Here is a 22,380-nt window from a genome sequence, read left to right as displayed (position 1 = left end):
TATTAACAATACAAATGACAATTAAATATAGGGCTTTGATGTTTTGAGAACATTCAAGCTTTTGTCCATTATATCATCTGGCTCAGTTATTTGCACAATACCGACAAATATTTTTAGGTTTAAATTCATAATAACGACCAGTTTTAATAAATGTATGCGTATACTAAAATGCAGAAGCTTAAAGAAGCCTAGTTAGTAATGATAAAAAATATATGGAATTATACAGGTTGATTTTTTTAAAAATAATACTTGATATGACAAATTAAAATTATGACTTTCTAACACGTGCAATTTCAATACCGTCCGGCAGAAAATATATACGGACAAAATGGGGCATGAACAAGCTGTGTCCGAATTCAGGTGCTGCATCGTAAGAGGCTGCATTCGAAGAACGAATGTGACAGCGGCGCGACAAGGCTGTGCAATTCTAAAGTTACTTCAGATGCAGCCCAGAAATGCGTTATTCTTTTGCCGAGATGCCAAAATTCATTTCTTGAATGTTCGAAGGACGTAGACTGCATCCTTCGAAGCATGTAGCCCCTGAATTCGGACACAGCGTCAACACGTTAAACGTATTGCACAATACGCCTTCGTCGTTACGTCATGGCGTTTAGTTCTGCTTGAAAGCGCAGTAGCCGGAAGGAATGTGGGGTATGTAGGGTGAGTATCGTGGACGGACGATATTAGATAATACCAAGGTTCTCTGCCGACTTTTGGGCAGTCCTAGGCTATGTTTTAATAGCGGGCGGATTGAATTTGCGGGGAGATAAAAGCTGAAGCCTAGTTCATACTTCATTTTCCCGTGTGCGCTTTCCGTTCGCGGACGGTTGTGTGCACGGAATCTTGCGTTTTTGTACGCGGACGCAGATGGTTGTGCTTGGCGCAAGCCTACAGCAGTGATATTGCACCGGATCAAGAGAGGGTAGATGTTTTGCAGCAAACAGAAATAGCAGTGCAGTGAAACTGGTAAACTTTCAATTAATGGTTTTAAAGTTGTTAGACTTTGGGGGTATTAAAGGCCACTTCATACTTTTCTGCCTGCGCTTTCAGTTTCGGACGCGGGGACGTGACGTACGTTTCGTCATCAAAATTCGGCTGCGCTCGGTGCGTGTGTAGCAAATATTTTTATGCCTAGCGGAAACCTTGCGCATAGACCGCGCATGTGCAAGACAATTGATTAGGTATTTCCAGTAGATGGCAGCGTGGATTTTCGCAGATAAGCGGTCAACGACGACAGAGTAAAGCAGTGTTTCTCAAACCCGTCCTCGGGGTCCCCAGATGGTCCACCTTGTTGCTCTCTCCCAGTTCCCTGAGAGTTGGGAGGGAGGCTAAACGTGGACCATCTGCGGGTAACTAAGGACTGGTTTGAGAGACACTGGAGTAGAGGAAGAGTAGTTGTACTGGTTATGGTGGGCAGGTGGGTTTTTTTTTTTTAAAACAGATTTTTTTAGCTGTATCCAGGACGACAGACAGAGGAGATGAAAAGCATTTACTAACAGAGCAACGTGGACACGACCTGTAGGTTTCTCACCAAAGCCACGGAACGACTGGCTGCACTTGATCCCCAAGCTGGTAAGTTCCGCTTTAGTTTTGTTGTTTCAGTTCAGGCCATGGACATGTCGAGTAGAGGCAGCTCCAGCCTCCAGGACTGCATCCTCTTACGAAGTCCATTCAGCTATGATAATGGGACTTTATTTTCTGTTTGCACAAGTATAAAGGAATTCTGCAGTTTTCACATGTCCAGTCTTTCTGATATGCTATTGTTAGCCTTTTATCCAGCACCCCTGGGGCAGTTTTCGGCATTAGTGGCTTTGCTGAAGAGCCCAACAGTGATATGAATTGAACTAACAACCTTCTGATCACAGGCACAATCTCACAGAGCCACAAACTACCACATTAAGCAGGACAAGTTTCCAGGTGCTTCAGATCTTCAACCTGCTAACCCAGTTAGAGCAGAACTGAGAGCTCAGTGTCTGATGCTGCAGGACAGATACATCATCTGTATCAGGATTCTGCTAAATGAACAGATTCAATGCATGTTCATCATTCCCTTTCTGCTCACAGACGTCCCCCTGCAGGGCTGTGGCCAGCTGCAGCATGGACCAGAAACCTCCCCAGCTAAGTGTGGCAGATGTGAAGGAGGAAGCACAGGACGTCCTCATATCGGATGTGGATGGGGCCGGGCACAGCAGCCCTGACAAGGTGAAATGGAGCGCTGCTGGTGTGGGGCCCAGCTGCCTTCTGCACTCACAGGTTGCTCATCTTGCTTGTTAGTATCCAGGCAACTGCATGACCTTTGACCTTTCTTAAGTCATCTGGTATTTTACACAGTCTTTTGCCCCTTTCAGACATGCACTGCAACCATGAACTTTTCTATACATTTCCCGGAGGGGCTGTATGTTTGAGCACAAATGTCCGAATCAGTTGTACCGGACATTAAATGGATGACCACTATGTGCGAATGGAGCAGACATTTTTCCAGAGCATTCACTGCGGGTGAATGGGCAAGTTGATGACGTTTCTGTCATGCAACTGGTGTGAAAACAGAACAATACGCACATCCCAGGGTGAAAAATGGTCATTTACATGAGCCTGTATATCGAATTCTGTTCATCCACTGATATTGCCGATCCATCCAAATACATGTAGAACTGATATCAACACAAAACACAGTCATCATTGTGGATGAGTCTATAGTCTTGTCTATTGAGCTGCATATCATTACATCTCGATTAAATGGCGCATGCGTGGTAATCACTAGGACTTTAGATGATGGGTGAAACATCTATCCGGATGCTGGCTTTTCGGTGCTATACTTACACCCACCGTTTGGCAAGCAGATCAGTAGTGCTCCTAAAATATTAATGAGAGGCGTGTTGTGACGCCCACAGGTTAGTAATCTGTATAATTCGGCGTGTCCTTTTGTTTAGTAAACGTGTCGGACTATAAACTGCAAAAAGTATCATCATACCTCTAGCATCTATTTTCTTTGTTTATCCATGATATCTCCTCTTGCAGAAGATGATGTGGCTGCTGAGCTGTTCCTTTCTTCACCACCACTTCAGTACTTATAACTTCCATGATATACCTGAGCAGTAGTATATGTGCTCCGCTCACTGAATTTAATAAACACCAGGATATCGCGTTGTGATTTCGTGCAGCCCTACGTATCTGCCATCTTTAATGTGCTGTAAAGAAACGGAATAGTTTTTGAGTCGTGTCCTGCCTCGTGCATGCTCTGCCCAAGTGCCATCCCTCATCTAAACCAACCAAAGAATTTCTAGTAGGTGTGAACGCGTATGGCACAGACAATCTCTGGCTGTGAGCCACGTATAAAAAGGGCAACTTCGGAAACTGTCTGGAGCAGATTTCCCGGACACTGGGCCTCATACAAGAACATTTTCACAATCTTAAGTCCTTCTTACTTTTTTTGTATGACAGGCTCGTCAGATTCAGCAAATGCTCCTAGCATTATAAGTGCCACCTGCGCGTAACACACAGAGCATTATGAGTGCCACCTGCGCGTAACACACAGAGCATTATGAGTGCCACCTGCGCGTAACACACAGAGCATTATGAGTGCCACCTGCGCGTAACACACAGAGCATTATGAGTGCCACCTGCGCGTAACACACAGAGCATTATGAGTGCCACCTGCGCGTAACGCACAGAGCATTATGAGTGCCACCTGCGCGTAACGCACAGAGCATTATGAGTGCCACCTGCGCGTAACGCACAGAGCATTATGAGTGCCACCTGCGCGTAACGCACAGAGCATTATGAGTGCCACCTGCGCGTAACACACAGAGCATTATGAGTGCCACCTGCGCGTAACACACAGAGCATTATGAGTGCCACCTGCGCGTAACACACAGAGCATTATGAGTGCCACCTGCGCGTAACACACAGAGCATTATGAGTGCCACCTGCGCGTAACACACAGAGCATTATGAGTGCCACCTGCGCGTAACAGAGAGCATTATGAGTGCGGGCTGAGAATTACAAATTAGCATAATTAATGCCCTAACAATCCCATGTAAGGCTATGTGTCCTGCACCATATGCCAATAAAATGGTATTAAAGATGAAAAAAGAACTTTCTGAGTTCATATATTGAAGTCCTGCTTTTTGGAAATCAATAAAAAAAGTCTATACTTTTTAACTGCATCATCAGTGGAATCAAGGGACCTTTGGGTGATGGTTTAAGGCATGGTTTTGCAGTTTGAGATGTTTATATTGATGTTGTACAATAGCATTGATAGCCAATTTATATTAGTGATGATGTCGTTAGTCTTCATCATGAGACCCAATGTCAGGAGATCAGGTGTGGAAACGGCTTCTCTGTGTCCAACCTCCAGCAATATAACTATGACAGTGAGTCTGTATCTAAACACCTTCACAGGCCTGCTGTCATGTCAGCTGTGCTTTTACCCTGTAGTACCTTCAGCAGTGAGCTGCTTAGATGAATTAGGAGTGGAGAGAGAGCAGCAGCTTGAGGGCAGCTTGTGTTCAGTATCAGTCAGGAAAAATGTGTCCTGTATGATACCTGGTAAAGACATTGGTAGATCTGGCCCTGCTTCTTTGTGTGATGCTGAAACATGTTGCTTTCAGTCCCATAGACCAGATGAACTCTTTACAGAAGAATTTTATTGACTCTGTTCTCTCTTCCTCAGAAAGCAGAGAGTACAGTGTGTCCCGTCTTTAATGGGGAGGTGAAAGAAGAAACAGTGTTTCAGGACGTGACTGAGGAGAAGGTGACTGGGAGTGTCAGACCTCCAAACCCAGGTAACTATAGAAACATCTTGTAGCTTCTGGAAAATTGTTCATGGTCCATCAGGCCTCACTGTCCGTGAGCCCGATGTTCCGGCAGCCATGTACTGTGATACCCGGCGTGGGGTAGTGCTGTCTGTGATACCCGGCGTGGGGTAGTGCTGTCTGTGATACCCGGCGTGGGGTAGTGCTGTCTGTGATACCCGGCGTGGGGTAGTGCTGTCTGTGATACCCGGCGTGGGGTAGTGCTGTCTGTGATACCCGGCGTGGGGTAGTGCTGTAGAGCAAAGCTGCTCTAACGTCACGTTATATTAAAAATATGAATTTTATTAAAACTAAACAAAGACAGGGTTATTCGTTAATGAAAATATTTTTATATACTGAAATAAGCTACAAAAATGATAAACACTAATGTGAAATATTTTCTGTTGCTGTTTTAAAATCCTATTTGAATAAAATAATGATTTGTCTTTGCGCCTGTCATGTAAGGCACTTGAACCACAGAAATTGCCAACAGCACTAGATCGACATTTTATAGTAGCTAGCAGAGTCCTACAACTTCCCTAGAAATAAAATTACCAAAACCTAATACTGAAGTCCTAATATAGAAAACCTAAAATGTATAAAAACTATTGAAACTAAAACTGGATTTCAAACGAAATATGAAAATAACATAAAACCTACATTAAAAAATCAAAAATATAATAATGCTGACACAAGGACATACACAGGTATAGGGTATTAGTTAACAACAAATTTTATTTTAGTTTGCAGCAATCTGGGAGTCTTTATAATCCCGTAGAGAGGAATTGCATAAATGCCGGTATTTCCAGACTTTCTCAGTCAACCTTTCTTTGAATTCACTAGCTATGTTTGTTTTCAATCTGATCATCTTCTTTCTGACTTTCTGCTGCTTTTCCCCTGACCAATGAGCAAAAAAAAAAAAAGAGAACAGTGGGAGGGACCAAGGAGCAGCTGGATGACTGACAGCTGGCCTGACCTGTCCTGTTGGACAAGGCAGTGGAGCATGGCCAATCACGTTCCTATGTCATTGAATTCTTGCTCTTAATGTTGACTGCATACTTCAACCAAAATCAACAGAATCCGTGTTGTTTTAGCAACAGAACGATGCATGTGCAGTAATCACTGTAGTTATCACTATTTCAGCACATGGTCCCGGTGGCAAACCTTTTTTTATTATTTGTTCTGATCATACCTATTGACCACAAATGGCCACACAAAACATATGGTCTCTTGCATCACTAGTACCCTGAGATGTTCTTCAAGTAAAAACAAAAGGCTTTTCAACCATGAATGCCTTTTGAAGGAGGACTTGATGGACTTGGGCAAAGTTGTCCACATTTATATGACATGTCAAGTTGAGATTTTAAAGATGTGCTGATTCATGGGTAAAAATTGCATATAAGCATATGTTTCTGTGTGCTCTAGTGTTTTGGCATGACATAGAATGAAGAAGGAGATGGCGTGTTCGATTTTGTTTGGTCCAGGCGTTGTTTGAAATATGCGGCCACCTTTAGTCTCTGCTGCTATGTACTTAATTTTTCCTGAATCTGTCACTTTTGTTCCCATTACTCAGTTCCAAACCTGTCTTCCTATGTGCTCTTCTCCATGCCTCATTATTCATTCCAAGCTCTCATGCTGGGGAAGAGAGTGAAAAGGTTCCCCTGTTGGCACTGTCCCATGTCCTACACGTCAGAGGCCTACGTCTACAGACACATCAGGAAATCCCACCCTGAGGAGTTTGGCCCCGGTGTCCTACTGAAAGTTCACTGCTGCTCCCATTGTGGGAAGAGCTTCAGTCATTTAGAAGAACTAAGAAGACACCAGCAGATTCACATGGGGGAGAGGCCCTACCAGTGCTCCCAGTGTGGAAAAAGTTTCACTCAGTTAGGAAGCCTAAAGGTGCACCAGCGGATTCATACAGGGGAGAAACCCCATCACTGCTCACATTGTGGGAAAAATTTCACTCGGTCAGGCATCTTAAAAAATCATATGCGTACTCATGGAACGGAGAAGTCCTATTATTGTTCCCAGTGTGGGATGAGCTTCATTTGGTTCAAAGACCTAAAAACACACCAACAAGGTCACTTAAAAGAGAATCCCCACCTCTGCTCACAGTGTGGTTACAGGTTCACATGTGTTGAAGAACTAAAGAAGCACCAGAAAATTCATGGCGAGAAGCTCTTCCAGTGCTCCCAGTGTGGGAAGAGCTTCAGTCAAGTAGGAACTCTAAAGGCACATCAGCGGATTCACACGGGGGAGAGACCCTACCAGTGCTCCCACTGTGGGAAGAAATTCAGTCAGTTAGGATCCCTAAAGGTACATGAGCGGATTCACACGGGGGAGAGACCCTACCAGTGCTCCTACTGTGGGAAGAAATTCAGTCAAGTAGGTTCCCTAAAGGCACATGAGCGGATTCACACAGGGGAGAAATCCTACCATTGCTCGCAATGTGGGAAGAGCTTCAGTCAAGTAGGAGCCCTACAGACACACCAGAGAACTCACACAGGAGAGAGACCCTACCACTGCTCCCAGTGTGGCAAGAGCTTCAGTCAAGTAGGAGCCCTACAGACACACCACAGAACTCACACAGGTGAGCGACCCTACAAGTGCTCTGAGTGTGAGAAGAGCTTCATTCAACAAGCACACTTAAAGTCTCACCAACAGACTCATAGAAGAAAGAGACGCTACGTCACTATTCAGCATGGGGAGAGGTTTGGTCAAGTAAGAGCCCTAAAGATGCACAAACAGACTCACACAGGGGAGAGGCCCTACCGTTGCTCACAATGTGGGAAGAACTTCAGCCAAGTAGGAGCCCTAAAGACACACCAGAGATCTCGCACAGGGGAGAGACCCTGCAAGTGTTCCCAGTATGGAAGAGCTTCACTCAACAAGCACACCTAACATCTCACCAAAGGACTCCTACAAGAAAGAGACGTAGGAGGACACAGGTCAATTACGAAAGATAGAAAAACACCAGCAAAAACACAAGGAGAGACGCCTAACCACTACGCAGTGAGGAAGGAACTTCACTCAGTCAGATTTAAAGAGACACAGATGTAAGTAAATCTACTCTTCAGTGGCAGTTTTGTAGCCAAAAACTAGTTATCAATACATTGCTTGTTAAGTGTTTGAATGGTAGCATTTCCAATATCAGGACATTGTTTGGTTAAAAATTACAGTAAACATTGTACAAAACAGTTAATCAGTAATAATAATTATTATTATTGGTGTTGTCGTTTATTTTTATATAGTAATAAAATATTTACTTGGAGGTTCTAGCCAAAGATTTCAAACAGTTTTGGACCTTCTGTATCATAACTGGAGAAATGTCAGATGGTACCCCAAGCTCTTCTTTGCCATTAGCAGTGATCATCTCTTGATGCCGTATGTGAGTGCTGTTCCCCACAAAGAGCATTAGCTGTGTGTTACATGACACAACATTACACCCTTTCTTGATTTTATGTTCAGATTTTTTTTCTTCTTCCTTCTGTTGGTCCTGAATCGATTTCGCACATGATTACCATCTGTAGGTACTATACTCTGTTTCCCTTGTTTTCCTACAGGGTCCTGAGGATACATTGCAGGCTGCACCGAACTTTATTATTGGGATTTTTTTTTATCATTTGAAATCCATCCTCGATTTCCACACTTGTCACCCTTGTGTCAGTCTATATGGCTCCCGCTGATTCTATAAAGATATAAAGGAACACAGTCATGGTAACATAGTATACAGTCAATATGTTATACAGGTCTTAAAGCATTTACTTTTGCCGTCTTTCAGTGACTCACAATGACCTGATGCCTTTTGCCACATTTGTATCATAACATCGAGTTTATTTCAGTCTCTTGGAAATCACGAGCGTGCCACAACAGTATGTTTTCCCAGTTTGTACAAAATGAATGTTTGTCTAAAACAAAGCTGGGTTCAGTATCAAACTGTCACTGTCACAAATGTAAGATGTTTTTTAAAATCCATCCTAGCAATGCTTTACATGTTCTTTTATAAAAGTTTCATAAAACATACAGTCACATTTAAATACAAATTCGACAAAATACAAATCTGAATGTTTTACAAAAGGACAGAATAAATCATTTTAAAAGAAACAGATGCAGTTCCTTGGACGGACCTCAAAGCCACACGTAAACAGCACACGCAGTTGTTACGTTTTAAGGTTGGTGTGGTCTGGCACCTCCCTCATTTTCCTGCTTAAACCAGTGTTTTCCAGTCCAGTCCAGTCCTCAGGGACCAGTAGATAATCCATGCTTGTGGACTGTCTGGCAAGGAGCAAAAACATGGAGCATCTGTGGGGCTCTGAGGACTGGGTTGGGAAACATCAGCTTAAGCTACACAAGATACAGTAAAATCACGACTCTAAATTAGAACAGCAGTGCAAAACATTGACGTTTATTCATTAGATTTTTAAGAAACACTTGAACATGGTCGGTGTTGCCGCGTAAAGTTGGACGGATGGTCTTGAGAAGTGGGGCTTCCTGCAGCCCTGCTCCACTTTCTTCTGAGTTCTTTGGTCATGTGTACCACTTGATTCTTAGCTCACCGCCATCGCCAGTGAAACAGCGAGAGCATGGCCCAGAGCACAGTTCTGTCCTTAATGCATCAGGGCCGAGAGCAGGAGACGAGAGCTTCCTGACATCACCCACCTCCTGGTGTTGCTTTTTAAATGCCGTGGCATGTCCCAAAAAAAACAAAAAAACGCTGTGCTTCATCAAAGTGGAAATCAAATTTGTAAGAGAACAAAGGTGTCTGAATGTCTAACGAAGGTAGTGGACATCCAGCTTATGTGGCTGACCCAGGTTTGTGCGAAACCTCCCTTTTCAGGTGCCTTTGGTCCCACAATCTCACATACAGACCTGCAGAAACTGCATTCATTCAGCACAAACAGCAGCACTCAAGCTCTGTCTCACTCCAAGGTATTGCATTTTACAATTATGTATTGCCTTAACAGATCTGGAATCATATATCTTGTAAATCATTATTTAACTTTTCCAACTGCTTCAGTCACGGGTGATGGGAGCTGTATCCTGTCACAGGCATGGGGCTGGGCATACATCCTGTCAGTGCATCACAGGGCACCTACTGCACACCCTATAGAGAAGAGTCTGGCTGCAGAATACTGGGCTATCTTCATTAGGTAGGCCTCCATTGGGTAGGCCTCCATTGTGGGGCTGGAAATCACATGACCTCCACACCTGGACGTCCGTTCCCATAGATTTAAATGAGATTAATGACATCCGTTCCTGATGTTGCACTAATATCACCAAAATAGCAAATACATATTTTAAGAGCCATATCCAGCGCTATTGTGGAGGTCATGTCATGCCATAATGTCATGTCCAGGTCCGTTGTGGAGGTCATGTGATATATGGCCCCACAGTCTGGTGGAGGTCGCCTAGTGTTCTGTAGCCAGATTCTCTTGACTCTGGTCAATTTTGGGACACCCAATTAGCCTAACTCATGGACTGTGGGACAGGATTCGAACCCCAGACCCTGAGCGTGTGAGCCAGCACGCCACCACTGACGTTTATATTACTTCCAAACATGCAAAAAAACAGTTTAGCTCTCAGCTTGAAGGTCACTCTCTTCCCGTTTATTGCCCTTTATGGCACAGGCTGAGGGGCTTATACCTCTGTGGCTTGTGGCAGTGAAGTGAAGAAAGACAAAGGAACCATCTATAATCACATGACATTATCCATTACCATCTACTATGGTATACATTAAAATTTAAGGGGATTGTGGTAAAACATTAATCTGGAGTTGATGTCAACACTTATGTCAACAACCAAAATCAGCTTGCCGTAATAGGCTGTGTGTCGAACCATGTGGACTTTTCAAGGCACAAAAACATGGATGTAAGGAAGGAGGAAAACAGGAAGGGAGCTAATGACTGGGTGGTTTTACAGAACAGAGAACTCCCAGGGCCTTAGGCTTTGAGGGTGGCACAAAGCTCTTGCTTATGTGGTGCTGATGAACAGCCCCTGGCAAAAGCCCCCCCCCATTCTCCATCCCTGCTTGTCCTATTCAGGGTCATACAGCCTGTCCTGTAAGCTACGGGTGCAAGGCAGGGATTAACCCAGGATGGGGTGCCAACATGCAAACGCACACTCAGATTGGTAACTTTAACGTGTCTTTGGACTGTGGGGGCAGGACCTGGAGAACTCAGAGGAAGCCCCATGATGACACAGGGAGGACATGCAAGCGTAACACACAGAGCCAGGGCTAAGACTTGAACCCTGGTCCCAGAGCTGTGTCACCATGCTAACCAGTGCACCATCACACTGCTCCCTCTTTCCATTTTATCTTAATTGCCTAAATAAAGCTTCTTTCTTGGACAGGTATCCACTTTACATGGGTCCCAGATCAGTGAATGCCATACTGTTGGGTTAACCGAAGAGATCCAGAGCATGCCATGGTACAACAGCCCTGGTCTTAACTCCACTCTTTTCTCTAGCACAGCTATTCAGTCAGTACCCTGAGGCTCTATCAAGTTAACCCCCACCTGGTGACATTAAATTCTGCCATCAGATGAATCAGTTGTCACAGGGCCCACTTGTTCCCTGTTTTGAAACAACCAAAGTAAATAAAACTTAGTTAACATGGAGATTCGAAGCAACACAAAACAAAACAGCAGGACAAAGGCAGACACCACAAAAGAGTATGGGATTATGTCGAAACAGACCAAGAAATGAGTGAGCAAAGGGTGTTGTGCAGGAAGGAGGTCAATTAAGACTGTCCAGGAAATCACAGTGCTCAAAAGGATGCAGTGCTGGGCTCATTCTGCACTGGAAAGGAGTTTTGCCGCCGTGTGACACGCCGGAGGGTGTGGTAGTCTGGTTGAGTGTAAGCATGTTCTTCAGGGCCATGGGTTCCTGCACGACTGCTTACTGAAAGAAAAATGAACAAGGCATTACAGAGGACAGTGTATTGTGTTACAGGATAAGAGCTGAGGGACTCACATTTGCTCTGGGAGTCCATGGCGGCATGGGGGCGGGTGGTCATCTTCGGCTCCTGTCCATCTGCCATGCTGTCCTTCATGTAGCTAAGCCCTGTTGTCTTCGTGATGATGGATTCTGGACAGGAGTCAGTTGAGTCCCATTCATAGCTTTCATCTCCTGAAGTCCTTCTCCTGTGAAAACGCAGTGAACTGTTGCCAAAACTATGAATGCATCCTGCTCTTGTATGCCAACAAAGGTTGTACATCCCAAATTATTCAGTGATCTCCCAGGAGTGTAAGCCAGTGTTATTGCAGTTTATCAGCATTTTGGAAACAATGGAAATAACACACAGAACAATATCTAAATGTGTGAATGAATATATATTTACAATATGTAAGTCAAATGACTAATCTGAGGTAAGTGTCTCAGGTGTCTGTTAGGGTTAGAAAGGCCTCACCCTCTGCTCTTAGGCTGCATACCCAGCTGCTCCATAAGTCCTTTTCCCTGGCCAGGGATACCAACACAGCCAGGTTGGGTTGGCGTTGGAGAGACAGGCTGGGTGCCGGTGGGCCCCAAGCTGCCCCTACCACTACTCTGACTGGCAAAGCTATCCCGTTCTTCCTTGTCCTCTTTGCGGCCCCCAATCTCGATCTCCAGCTCCATCCCCTGCTCCCGTACCTCTTCTCCTTCACTTTCAGAGTCTCTTTGATGGAAGAAGACTTGCCCCCGTGATGGTAAGCTGTATCCCGTTGGCCGGAAAGCTTTTGTTGGCTTAACTGCAGCATCTCGAGGTCTCAGTCGACCCATCTCTGTGCTTAGCCTGGAGGAGCCAAGGGAGACTGAAGATCTGAGTGGGGTCAGTTTGTGGTGCACAGATGTCAGAGCCTCCTGGTAAGATGTGGGCCACTTGGAAGCATCAGAGAAAAGGGTGGCCTGTTGACTGTGGTTTGATGATTGTTGGTCTGTGGATGTGGAACATTCTGGCTGCCTGTGTAAATCAGTGACTGACCTGGATGAGAATGGAGATGCACAAGCTTGGCTCTGATTCAAAGAGTCAATCCAAGCATTTGGGTCTAGAAATTCTTGAGAGGCAGATTTTTTCGATGAACATTTCTCAGGACCAAACTGATCTAATATTACTGATTCCTTCAAAAATGACACTGGTGATATGCATATCCTGGAGGGTAACTCACTACCCTGAATTTTGGAAATTTGAGAATTTCCACTTGGTAAAATATCCCCTATTTGGTCTGTGTCTCTGATAGGACTGTCCTGTGTATAAGTACTCCAATCCTTCGGAACCACATCTGGTTCACCTTGCAGGGATGTCCAACATTCCTGGTCCAAGGAAGGACAGCAGTTTTTGGAGGTGGCAGTGTCTGATTCTGCTACTGGTTCATCAACACTCATCTCTACAAACCCTGGGAGGTTCAGGTATTCCAGAATTGATTTTGGAGGGGAAGGCTCTGGGTAAGGGCTCAACTGATTCCACAGTGGACCTGAGTCCGATTCTTTGTCCATGTTAAATCTGTCTGTGGTAGACTTTGGTTTGAAGTTTGATTGCTGGGAACTATAAATTGGTCCTAGCTCAGCAGGCTGGGTGCCTGTATTGGCACTATCATCACAGTGTTCAGCTTCTTCCTTCCACCCATAGCTATAGTTTTCATTTGGACACCTCTGTCTGCTGCTGAAGTACTCAGGCAGAAGGACAGCAGTATCACAAATAGGTAAGCGGTGGGAGGGAGAGGTCCGCTTAGAGAAGGAGGACTGAGATAAGCCCTCCCAATCAGTGTCATCCCCTTGTGGTTGTGTCCTTAGCAGCTGCTTAAAAGGTCTGGCTTTCTCCATGGAGCTCTGGACAGGAACCAGACTGGTGAATGAGGTAAGGGGAGTAACATCTTGCAGCAGGTATGCAGAAGACACTTTCTTCCCCAGAGTGTTGCATGTGCTTCCCAGATGAAAGGCAGGCTTACTCTTGCGAGGAAGGGTGGCATTGCGTCGTTTCCATATTGGCTGCTGGTCCGGTGAGTCACTCTGCCAGGCTCGGACCCTCAGGCTGCTTGTGTACTGCTCCAGCTCACGCTCCAGCTCCTCCCTCTCACGTGCCAGTTTCAGACATTTGGCAAGGTTTCCCCTTTCTCGTTCATGCTCCATCTGCATCACCAGAGTGCTCGTGGCAGTGAGTCGACCATCCCTTTCCAGAGGTAGGTACACAGGGTCCTTCTCCAGTCTGCTCAGGTCCGGGATGACCTCCCGGAGATGCTCCACATAATCCCGAACGCGGTCCTCTTTGCCCTCGGAGTGTGACTGCTCCAGCAATCCCTCAGTCAAGCCTTGCTTATGGTCTTGGTATAAGCGTGCATGTTCAGAGAAGTTCCTGGCTAGGCCTCGCACTCGACCCACTGGCACAGGCAAATCCACAGTGAAAATGGGAGATGTCTTTTTCCTCTGCTCCTTCTCTGACCGTGGGGAGTCTGACTTTAGAGAGTCTAGCTGAGATGCATGGCTGCTGCCTGCATCAGAGCTTTGTGTGAAGTCTGCCCTCAGATCTTGCTTATCCTCAGGTGTGTCGGGGGGGCTATTCTCTAAGGGATGGAGAACAAATCGGCCATCTGGACCTCTGGAGATGGACTCCAGGGTAGCGGAGGAACACAATCCAATTGGGGGGCTTTGCGGAAAAGTATAGCGAGGTGGAGGGCTGGAGAGGAGGCGCTGGTCCTGCTTGTGGTCTTGGAATTCACAAGTGATCTTGTCGAAAGAAAAGCAGTGAGACTGGGAGGGCGAAGAACCTGGATGGGAGATGGTGCCTGGGGACATCTTCATCTTCAGGATGCTATCTGGACTTTGCCGGGACAAACTACTCCTGAGGGAAAGAAAGATGGAGAGACAGAGAAAGAAGTAGGAAAGGCAGAGGATGAAAAACAGAAAAGGAAAGGAATAGAACATGCAGTTTATTACCATTGAAAGAGGAGCATCACATCTGGTTGAATAGATGAGCGGGAAGAAAACAGAAATAAGGTTAAAATAAATAAGACAGTTTGACTCATACCTATCTGACAGGTCATTCCAAGTAGCTTGTCTAGACTATCGCAACCCTTTACTAGCAGATATACCAGCATGTGGTGACAAACCACTACAAATAATTGAAAACACAGCTGCACACCTGGTATTCATTCAGCCTGGGTAAACGTTCTCATGTCACACACATCTTTGCCTCTCTTCACTTGTTCTCTACTGGTGCTTGCATTGACTTCAAGTCCTTGGTACTGGCTAATAGGTCCATCAATGGACAGGTAGCCATCTCCATCAAAAGGCTCCCTAAAACCTATGTCTCATCTTGCCCCCTCCAAACCAACGCTGCTTGAAGCTCCCCCCCACCACGTGAGAAGTGTCACTCCAGATGGTTCTCTTGTGTGGTTCCCCTATAGTGGAATAAACATCCAAACTATACCCAATCATCATACTCCCTCTCCACCTTCAAGAAACGCCTCATAACCCATCTGTTCCATGAATTCCTCTACTAGCTTGATGCCTGTTTATGTTCTCTGAATGATCTTATGTGGCCCTTCTGGTCCTTGAATAGTCTTATCAAGTTCTTGCTTTGTTAGCCTTTGCTGCTCCGTTAAGTTCTTGTGTAGCTCCTGCTCTAGTACTACTTACACTTGTACCTGGTGGGCATTCATTGTAAGCTCAGCCTAGTTGCCCTTATACTTAGTTGATTCCTTGACAGAATATATGTTTGTAATGTGCTATTTGCCTCACTTGTATGTTTCTTTGGGCAAAAGTGTCTGCTACATATGTAAAATGTAAATATAATTGACAAACTGTATTGCTACCGGCTGAACAAACAATAGTAGGTATTACTTACTCAGCAAGCTGACTCTTGTGCAGGGCTATCTGAAGATCTATGAAAAACAAAAACAAAACAGAAGAGCAAAATTAACTCCGGGAATACACACAGACTGGCAGAGGACCAAAGTGGCAAGATGTTGTCCGAGGACCACACATAGCTTTTAAGCAGTAGTACAGCTAACAGTCCACACCTTCCCGCCTCTTCCTCCGCCGCCTTTTCCTCCTGGTTCTCACTGCACAAGCCATCCCCAGGGAGAAGAGAATAGCTACACAAAGGAAAACCACACCTCCAGCTACACCAGCCAGCAGTGGCTCTGGAACGAGGTCGCGGACCTCGTGTTCTGCTGGGTATGCCTCCATTCCTGTGGTGATATCAAAGCACACAAAAATCCACTCAAAAACTATAGTGGAGATTCACTAGGAATAACAGCAGCTGTGTAACATCACAATAGCCTTCAGGGAAGCCTACAACATTCCCAGGAAGATCATTAGCAAATACTCAGTGGCTATCATGACAGGAAAATGGTCTGTTAGCAAGAATGTGGGATGGTGCTGACCCCTGGTGGAGATGTTGACTGACACGCTGGGCTCCCCCACCAGCTCATCTTGCCGAGAAAACATCCTGAGCTCATAGTTGCAGTCCTGCAGAGAGTAGAAAGTATGACCATCTGGAAGGAACCGGACATCACCAAGTGGGCCTTGGTACAACGAACCCTCTCAGATTCTGATTAGGTTTTTAATTTAAGGTGTTACGTGCTGCTGTAAGGTCAGCTCCACCTACAGCCATTCTCCACTCCATTCATACCCCCACTAGGCTGGGGCTCGTAACAAAGGACATGATATCATCTTGGTTTAAAACAAGAACTGTATGTATTACCTTAAGCAATCCTTGCACCAGCAACTCGCTTGCATTGGGACTGATATCCCTTTCCAGAACTAGCCAATCCCCTTCATCATGCCGGGCTTGAAGGACAAAGCCGCTGATTGGTGGATACTGGGGAATTGGTGGTGACCATTGTAGGACAAGTCCCGATGAGCTCCGATTGGCTACGAGTGATGTAGGTGGTGCTAAGTTTGGAATTTTAGCCCGCACTAAGGGAGGATCTGCAATAGGGACTGAGAACGAGAGAGACGGGGGGGGGGGCAGCAGGTCACATGATCAAGTCTGAGAAAGGGCCCTTCTGTTCTGTAAGCACTTAAAATACATTCCTAAATAATCCCCAGTTGTGACAAAGATGATGTAGGTACAAATTCAGCTTCCTGATATACCTCAGACCCCATATCTGCAAACAACTGTGGTCACCCACTGCTCAACAGTGAAGATCTCAGTCTATGAACAGGGTCATTAAGCAGGGTCATTTCTCATCACAAAAGGAAGAAGCTGCTTGGAATGTACTGCTTGTGATTATTAAGCCAATGCTAACTGTAGCATCAGCTATATGCTACATGCTGACATGTGCAGGCTGGGCAAATGGCTTCCTCAGCTCAGTAAAATGTTCTTATGTTACTTGGCAGCACACAGATACTCACCCAGAGTTCTGACGGTGATAATCTCGCTGAATGGTCCTGTTCCCATCTGGTTCTGAGGCAGCACACTGAACTGGTAGCTGGTGCCAGACAGAAGCCCCAAGACCAACAAGCTGGACGTGAATGAGGAAGCGGGTAGTGAAGTCCACTCCTGCCTCCCTGTGGAGCCCTGCTTTAGCCTGGGTGAGACACACCGAGACAGACAGAGGGCCTCAGAGGTTGCCAGAAGATAGTGAGCCTGCATGGAAGGAGAGTACGCCAGAGACTGACCAAACAGTGAACTTCTGGACGAAGCCGCCGTCAAAGCCAGGCTCCCAGGACACGTTGGCTCGATCAGTCCCGGGAACGACGGACACTGAGCTTACAGCATGAGGACTGGTGCCTGTGTGATGGACATAGTGAATAATAAAACAAAGTGCAGTCTCAATGTCAGTACAGACCCTCTGTAAGGCTTTATGTTTTCTGTACCTTCATACATCTGTTATATCTCTGCATCAGTACTGCCCATCTGTATGTTTAAATACTTCTATCGTGTTCCAGTATTAGGACTGAACCCCCTTTATGTCTTTATGTACATCTGTCATGTCCAAGTATCAGTACTGACCCTCTGTATATCTTTCAGCTGGATTTTGACTCCCAGAAAGCTTTTCTATTACAAGCTGTTGTTCTCTCTGTTACATTGTGTCTATATGTAATACTATGTGTCCAGTACTGTGTTGAGTGTGTAGCGCCCCTGCGTGTTGCTGTGAGTGCCACCTTCTCACCCAGCACGAAGACCTCTGTCACCGTGGTAACAGCAGCCACACGATTAGCGGCACTACATTCCCACACCCCCTGATGGTCCTTGCTGAGTGGTCGCAGCACCAGGGAGCCGTTGGTTGCCACAATATATGGAGAACGGGGGCTGGATCCGACCTGCAGGAGGCAAATAGTTAAAGGACAGTGACCTTAAAAAAAAACATCAAAAGCTGAAAAAGTATTACAGTATACAAAATGGAGATGGTGGGTATGAGAGTATGCAGTGCAGACTGTGGAGTAATCAGTGTAGAACTGAGTATCGCGTTACAGACCTCTCTATAGAACTGAGTATCATGTTACAGACCTCTCCATGGAACCGAGTATCACGTTACAGACCTCTATATAGAACTGAGTATCATGTTACCTCTCCATGGAACCGAGTATCACGTTACAGACCTCTATAGAACTGAGTATCATGTTACAGGCCTTTCCATAGAACTGAGTATCACGTTACAGACCTTTCCATAGAACTGAGTATCACGTTACAGACCTTTCCATAGAACCGAGCATCACGTTACAGACCTCTCCATGGAACCGAGTATCACGTTGCAGACCTCTCTATAGAACTGAGTATCACGTTGCAGACCTCTCTATAGAACCGAGTATCACGTTACAGACCTCTCTATAGAACTGAGTATCACGTTGCAGATCTCTCCATGGAACCGAGTATCACGTTGCAGACCTCTCTATAGAACCGAGTATCACGTTGCAGACCTCTCTATAGAACTGAGTATCACGTTGCAGACCTCTCTATAGAACCGAGTATCACGTTACAGACCTCTCTATAGAACTGAGTATCACGTTGCAGATCTCTCCATGGAACCGAGTATCACGTTGCAGACCTCTCTATAGAACCGAGTATCACGTTGCAGACCTCTCTATAGAACTGAGTATCACGTTGAAGACCTCTCTATCCTTACCTTCCTCCAGGTTATGTTCACATATTGGTCTCCATCTGCCTGGCAGGGAATGACCAGCTCTCTGCCGACCTCCTGTCTGTACTCCTCCTGGGGGCTGACTGAAAATGTGGGGGGGTCCTGTGGAGGCAGGAAAAGGCTGTGGCAAAGTTTACAGAACCTGGCATTCCCTGGGGAACCTGCGTCTGCACAGCGGTAAGGGGCATCCCACAGAAGATGAGGTTACAGTATAGCAGCACAGCGCGTCGTCAGTGAAGTGGGTAGGATCACTGTCGTCTGTACAGAAGACCTGGTTTTGAGTTTTGGTCTAATACATTCTGAAATACCACAGCAAGGATATTCCTAAGAGTCCTAGTTACTCCGTGATCCATACCATATGAAGATGAACAGAGAGGGCTTGCCTGCAGGACTGTGGTGGTGGGATCCGATTGGCCCATCGTCCCGTAGCTGTTATAGGGGGTACAGGCATACACTCCCAGTGCATTGTCATTGGCTGCAGCAATCAGGACAGCGCCCTCAGAGTCCAGTGTCCAGCCAGGGAACTGAGACAAGGCGAAACAGGATCTGAGCTCCTTGGGGCTCTTTCAGAATGCAGTGTGGCCCAACAGCAGTGCTACATACAACATCTGCTGAACAAGTGAGTCCAGGCAGTTATATTCTATGCCTAAAATGCTGCAGTGTCCTGTGAGGCACACGGGTACTGACCAACTCCAAGTCCAGGGGCTCCCCATCCTTAGTCCAGATCACATAAAGCAGTGGGGGTTCAGCTCGCACAGGGCAGGGAATGCGCCCCCCAATTCCGGTGGGGAGGTAGGTCTCCCTGGGCATCCACAGTGTCTGTGCAGGATCTAAAAAGGGACAGGAAGAGAAGCGTGGCCACACTGATGGAGGACTGTGTCCCTAAGGCCACTCTGTCTTTGTACAAGAGCGGCATTGCTGGTACGTGCTGCAGAATAAAGCTCTGAGCGGCCTCCTAAAGTGCTCGCCTCTGGCAACATTCCTTTTCTGTTATTATGTTCATTATTATTAATTCACAGTTAATTGTGTTAATGTTTTTTCTATTTAATACCTACTATGTTACAGAGAGTAGATATTGTCTCTCCCTGTCTTAATGCTGACATTTTCCCAAGCAGACATCTTTTTTTGTAGATCGTAGTACAATTTTAAAGTTGTGTTATAAAGCTCGGGGAATTGCTCCACATGAGCCGTGAGCTTCTCGTACATTGTTCTATTGCTATGTCGCCGTATGGTTTCAGCTCATGTCACATAAGGCTCTTCTCTAATTGGCTGTGCCTCGGAGAGGTCAGCAGCGAAGGCGAGAAAGTTAAATTTGGCTGAATTTTGAGCACCGTGTCAACACAGAAAATCTGAGCAGAACACATCGCTCAAGGTGGTGTGACGTGAGGCGGTGAGTCGACGCTCAGCTCCCCCTAGACAGTGATGGAAGGGCACTGCTTACTGCTTATCATGTGAAAGCTCCCTAACAATGCAGAATGGCATGCAAGGACACAGCCCTTCCTTACGCTTTACAGTGAGGTAGGCAGAAGCAGTGGGTGCTGTCAGCAGTCCATTGGTCGGCATGCAGGTGTAGTTCCCAGCATCCTCTGGGAGGAGGTTATGTATTAGGAGGGTTCCATCCACCAAGATCTTCACGCGTGACTTGAGAGAGCTGACGACACAACAGAACACAGATGTGCACAATTCAGTTTTCCCTTATGTTCATGTTACTTCTGTATCGGTCTGTTTCTGGTTTACCTCATTTTGTTCTCTTTTTTCCCTGTATCTTCTGTCTTGCCCTAATCCCTAGTGTATGATTACCCTCACCTGTTCCTTGTTACCCTAATCCCTAGTGTATGATTACCCTCACCTGTTCCTTGTTACCCTAATCCCTAGTGTATGATTACTCTCACCTGTTCCTTGTTACCCTAATCCCTAGTGTATGATTACCCTCACCTGTTCCTTGTTACCCTAATCCCTAGTGTATGATTACTCTCACCTGTTCCTTGTTACCCTAATCCCTAGTGTATGATTACCCTCACTTGTTCCTTGTTACCCTAATCCCTAGTGTATGATTACCCTCACCTGTTCCTTGTTACCCTAATCCCTAGTGTATGATTACCCTCACCTGTTCCTTGTTACCCTAATCCCTAGTGTATGATTACCCTCACCTGTTCCTTGTTACCCTAATCCCTAGTGTATGATTACCCTCACCTGTTCCTTGTTACCCTAATCCCTAGTGTATGATTACCCTCACCTGTTCCTTGTTACCCTAATCCCTAGTGTATGATTACCCTCACCTGTTCCTTGTTACCCTAATCCCTAGTGTATGATTACCCTCACCTGTTCCTTGTTACCCAAATTCCTAGTGTTTGGTTGATTTAGTAATAGCCCACACCCTTGTTATTTGTGCATTTCCCTTGCTGTTCAGTTGCTTGTTGCATTAGTTTTGTTTGCTGTACGTGCTGTGCATTTAATTCCTGTGTGTTCCCTGTATATGCTACAACTGTTCCGGCGTGTTTCTTGCCTGTGGTCCCTGTAGCTTATGGTGTTTGTTTTTCCCCGTGTTTAGTTAAGCCTGTTCAGTTCTAGTTTTATTTCCTGCTTTTGTTTTGACCCCTCGTTGTCCCTTTGTTTCTAGTTAGCTTGTCATTTCCAATAAAACTCCTTGTCTGTAAGCCACTCTGTGGATTGTCCCTTCCGTCTTGCTCCACCATAACACATGGTCACTCGTTTCCCAGTGACTCATGGTCAAACAGCACCAGTCAACGTACACTGAGCTCATTATCACTCCTTTCTAATTCATGGTCAAAGAGCACCAGTCCTTCTTGTGCACTGAGCTCCTGATCACTCGTTCCCCAGTGAGTAATGGTCAAGTGGCACGTCATGGTCACTAGGTCCCTTGAGAGCTGCAGTCAAACAGCAGTGAAGCTTCCTCCAAGCTCAGGCCTTCAGTGTCGCACACAATACTCACTCAACGTGGTAGACGTTCACATCCTGCTTCAGCCATACGTAGGTCATGTTGGGGGGGTCGGCCTCTGCTTGGCACTGCAGCAATGCATCCTGGGACATGTTAAGAGCTGTGTCCTCAGGTGGAGTTATGATGACTGGGGGACCTGTTTTGGCATTAGGAATCATTATAATTTTTGTTCATACATATAAACATACATGCAGTACTTTACAAATGATGTTCACTATCAAAAAAAATATGTTGGTGTAAAATTATGATATTATGTCTGTCAAAATGTGTCAGCTTAACCATTTCAAAACCTCTTTGAAAGTCACCCCAGTATTGCCAGCAACCAAAGCATCCATGATTTTTTAACCTTATTTGGCTAATTAATACCTCATTGTGTTATTTCAGTTAATTAAGTGAGGTGGTGGTGAAATTTACTGAACACATGAAATGACTGGGGTGCCCCTGAGGAGAGGTTCAGGAACTGAAGTGGTGTTCATCTAGTCATCCAACAAGGTATCAGTAACTTTTTGTAGAACGGAAGAATTTTTCTTTTTTTTCTTTTTCTGTTCATTTATTGTAATATTAT

The 22,380-nt window shown here is 45.6% G+C and overlaps 2 protein-coding genes across 12 annotated transcripts in view; one reads left to right on the top strand and one right to left on the bottom strand.

The window, feature by feature from the left end:
* Positions 1–500: 500 nt before the first annotated feature.
* LOC140592057 (uncharacterized) lies at positions 501–17,800 on the top strand. Of its 4 annotated transcripts, none has more exons than XR_011992295.1 (6): positions 501–1,572; positions 2,065–2,202; positions 4,673–4,784; positions 12,443–12,478; positions 12,564–12,635; positions 13,010–17,800. XR_011992295.1 is itself a non-coding variant. In XM_072713947.1 (5 exons), exons 2-4 carry the CDS (start codon positions 2,098–2,100, stop codon positions 12,451–12,453), a joined length of 228 nt encoding a protein of 75 aa, XP_072570048.1. In that variant the 5' UTR covers positions 501–1,572; positions 2,065–2,097; the 3' UTR covers positions 12,454–12,478; positions 12,564–17,800. The 4 variants fall into 4 exon arrangements, 1 of the variants encoding a protein (XP_072570048.1); XR_011992293.1 differs by lacking the exons at positions 12,443–12,478; positions 12,564–12,635; positions 13,010–17,800 and adding exons at positions 6,367–7,849; positions 8,357–8,897 and having other exon boundaries at positions 501–660; positions 1,523–1,572; XR_011992294.1 differs by lacking the exons at positions 12,443–12,478; positions 12,564–12,635; positions 13,010–17,800 and adding exons at positions 6,421–7,849; positions 8,357–8,897.
* LOC111836241 (uncharacterized) overlaps positions 8,469–22,380 on the bottom strand; it is a 26,918-nt gene continuing 13,006 nt past the window's right edge. For 7 of the 8 annotated variants that reach the window (XM_072713938.1, XM_072713935.1, XM_072713936.1 and 4 more), the window contains 14 exons: positions 21,810–21,951; positions 20,362–20,507; positions 19,544–19,686; positions 19,240–19,380; positions 18,842–18,958; positions 17,888–18,038; positions 17,394–17,505; positions 17,127–17,302; positions 16,474–16,712; positions 16,154–16,238; positions 15,788–15,958; positions 15,613–15,649; positions 12,202–14,607; positions 8,469–11,935 (listed from right to left, as the gene is read on the bottom strand). In XM_072713938.1, the coding sequence (XP_072570039.1) occupies positions 11,560–11,935; positions 12,202–14,607; positions 15,613–15,649; positions 15,788–15,958; positions 16,154–16,238; positions 16,474–16,712; positions 17,127–17,302; positions 17,394–17,505; positions 17,888–18,038; positions 18,842–18,958; positions 19,240–19,380; positions 19,544–19,686; positions 20,362–20,507; positions 21,810–21,951 (4,442 nt within the window). In that variant the 3' untranslated portion in view covers positions 8,469–11,559. The remainder of the gene's footprint in view (positions 11,936–12,201; positions 14,608–15,612; positions 15,650–15,787; positions 15,959–16,153; positions 16,239–16,473; positions 16,713–17,126; positions 17,303–17,393; positions 17,506–17,887; positions 18,039–18,841; positions 18,959–19,239; positions 19,381–19,543; positions 19,687–20,361; positions 20,508–21,809; positions 21,952–22,380) is intronic. The other variant, XM_072713934.1, reaches the window with a different exon arrangement.

The sequence above is a fragment of the Paramormyrops kingsleyae genome, chromosome 7 (assembly GCF_048594095.1).
Source record: "Paramormyrops kingsleyae isolate MSU_618 chromosome 7, PKINGS_0.4, whole genome shotgun sequence".
In the NCBI taxonomy this organism is placed as follows: domain Eukaryota; kingdom Metazoa; phylum Chordata; class Actinopteri; order Osteoglossiformes; family Mormyridae; genus Paramormyrops; species Paramormyrops kingsleyae.
The sequence above is the reverse complement of the archived record's forward strand: the minus strand, read 5'-3'. Positions and strand labels throughout refer to the sequence as shown.

Coding starts and splice junctions, on each gene's coding strand:
- LOC140592057 (XM_072713947.1), top strand. CDS start 2,098: ATGGACCAGAAACCTCCCCAGCTAAGTGTGGCAGATGTGAAGGAGGAA. Junction 2,203..4,672: donor GGCACAGCAGCCCTGACAAG/GTGAAATGGAGC, acceptor TCTCTTCCTCAG/AAAGCAGAGAGTACAGTGTG.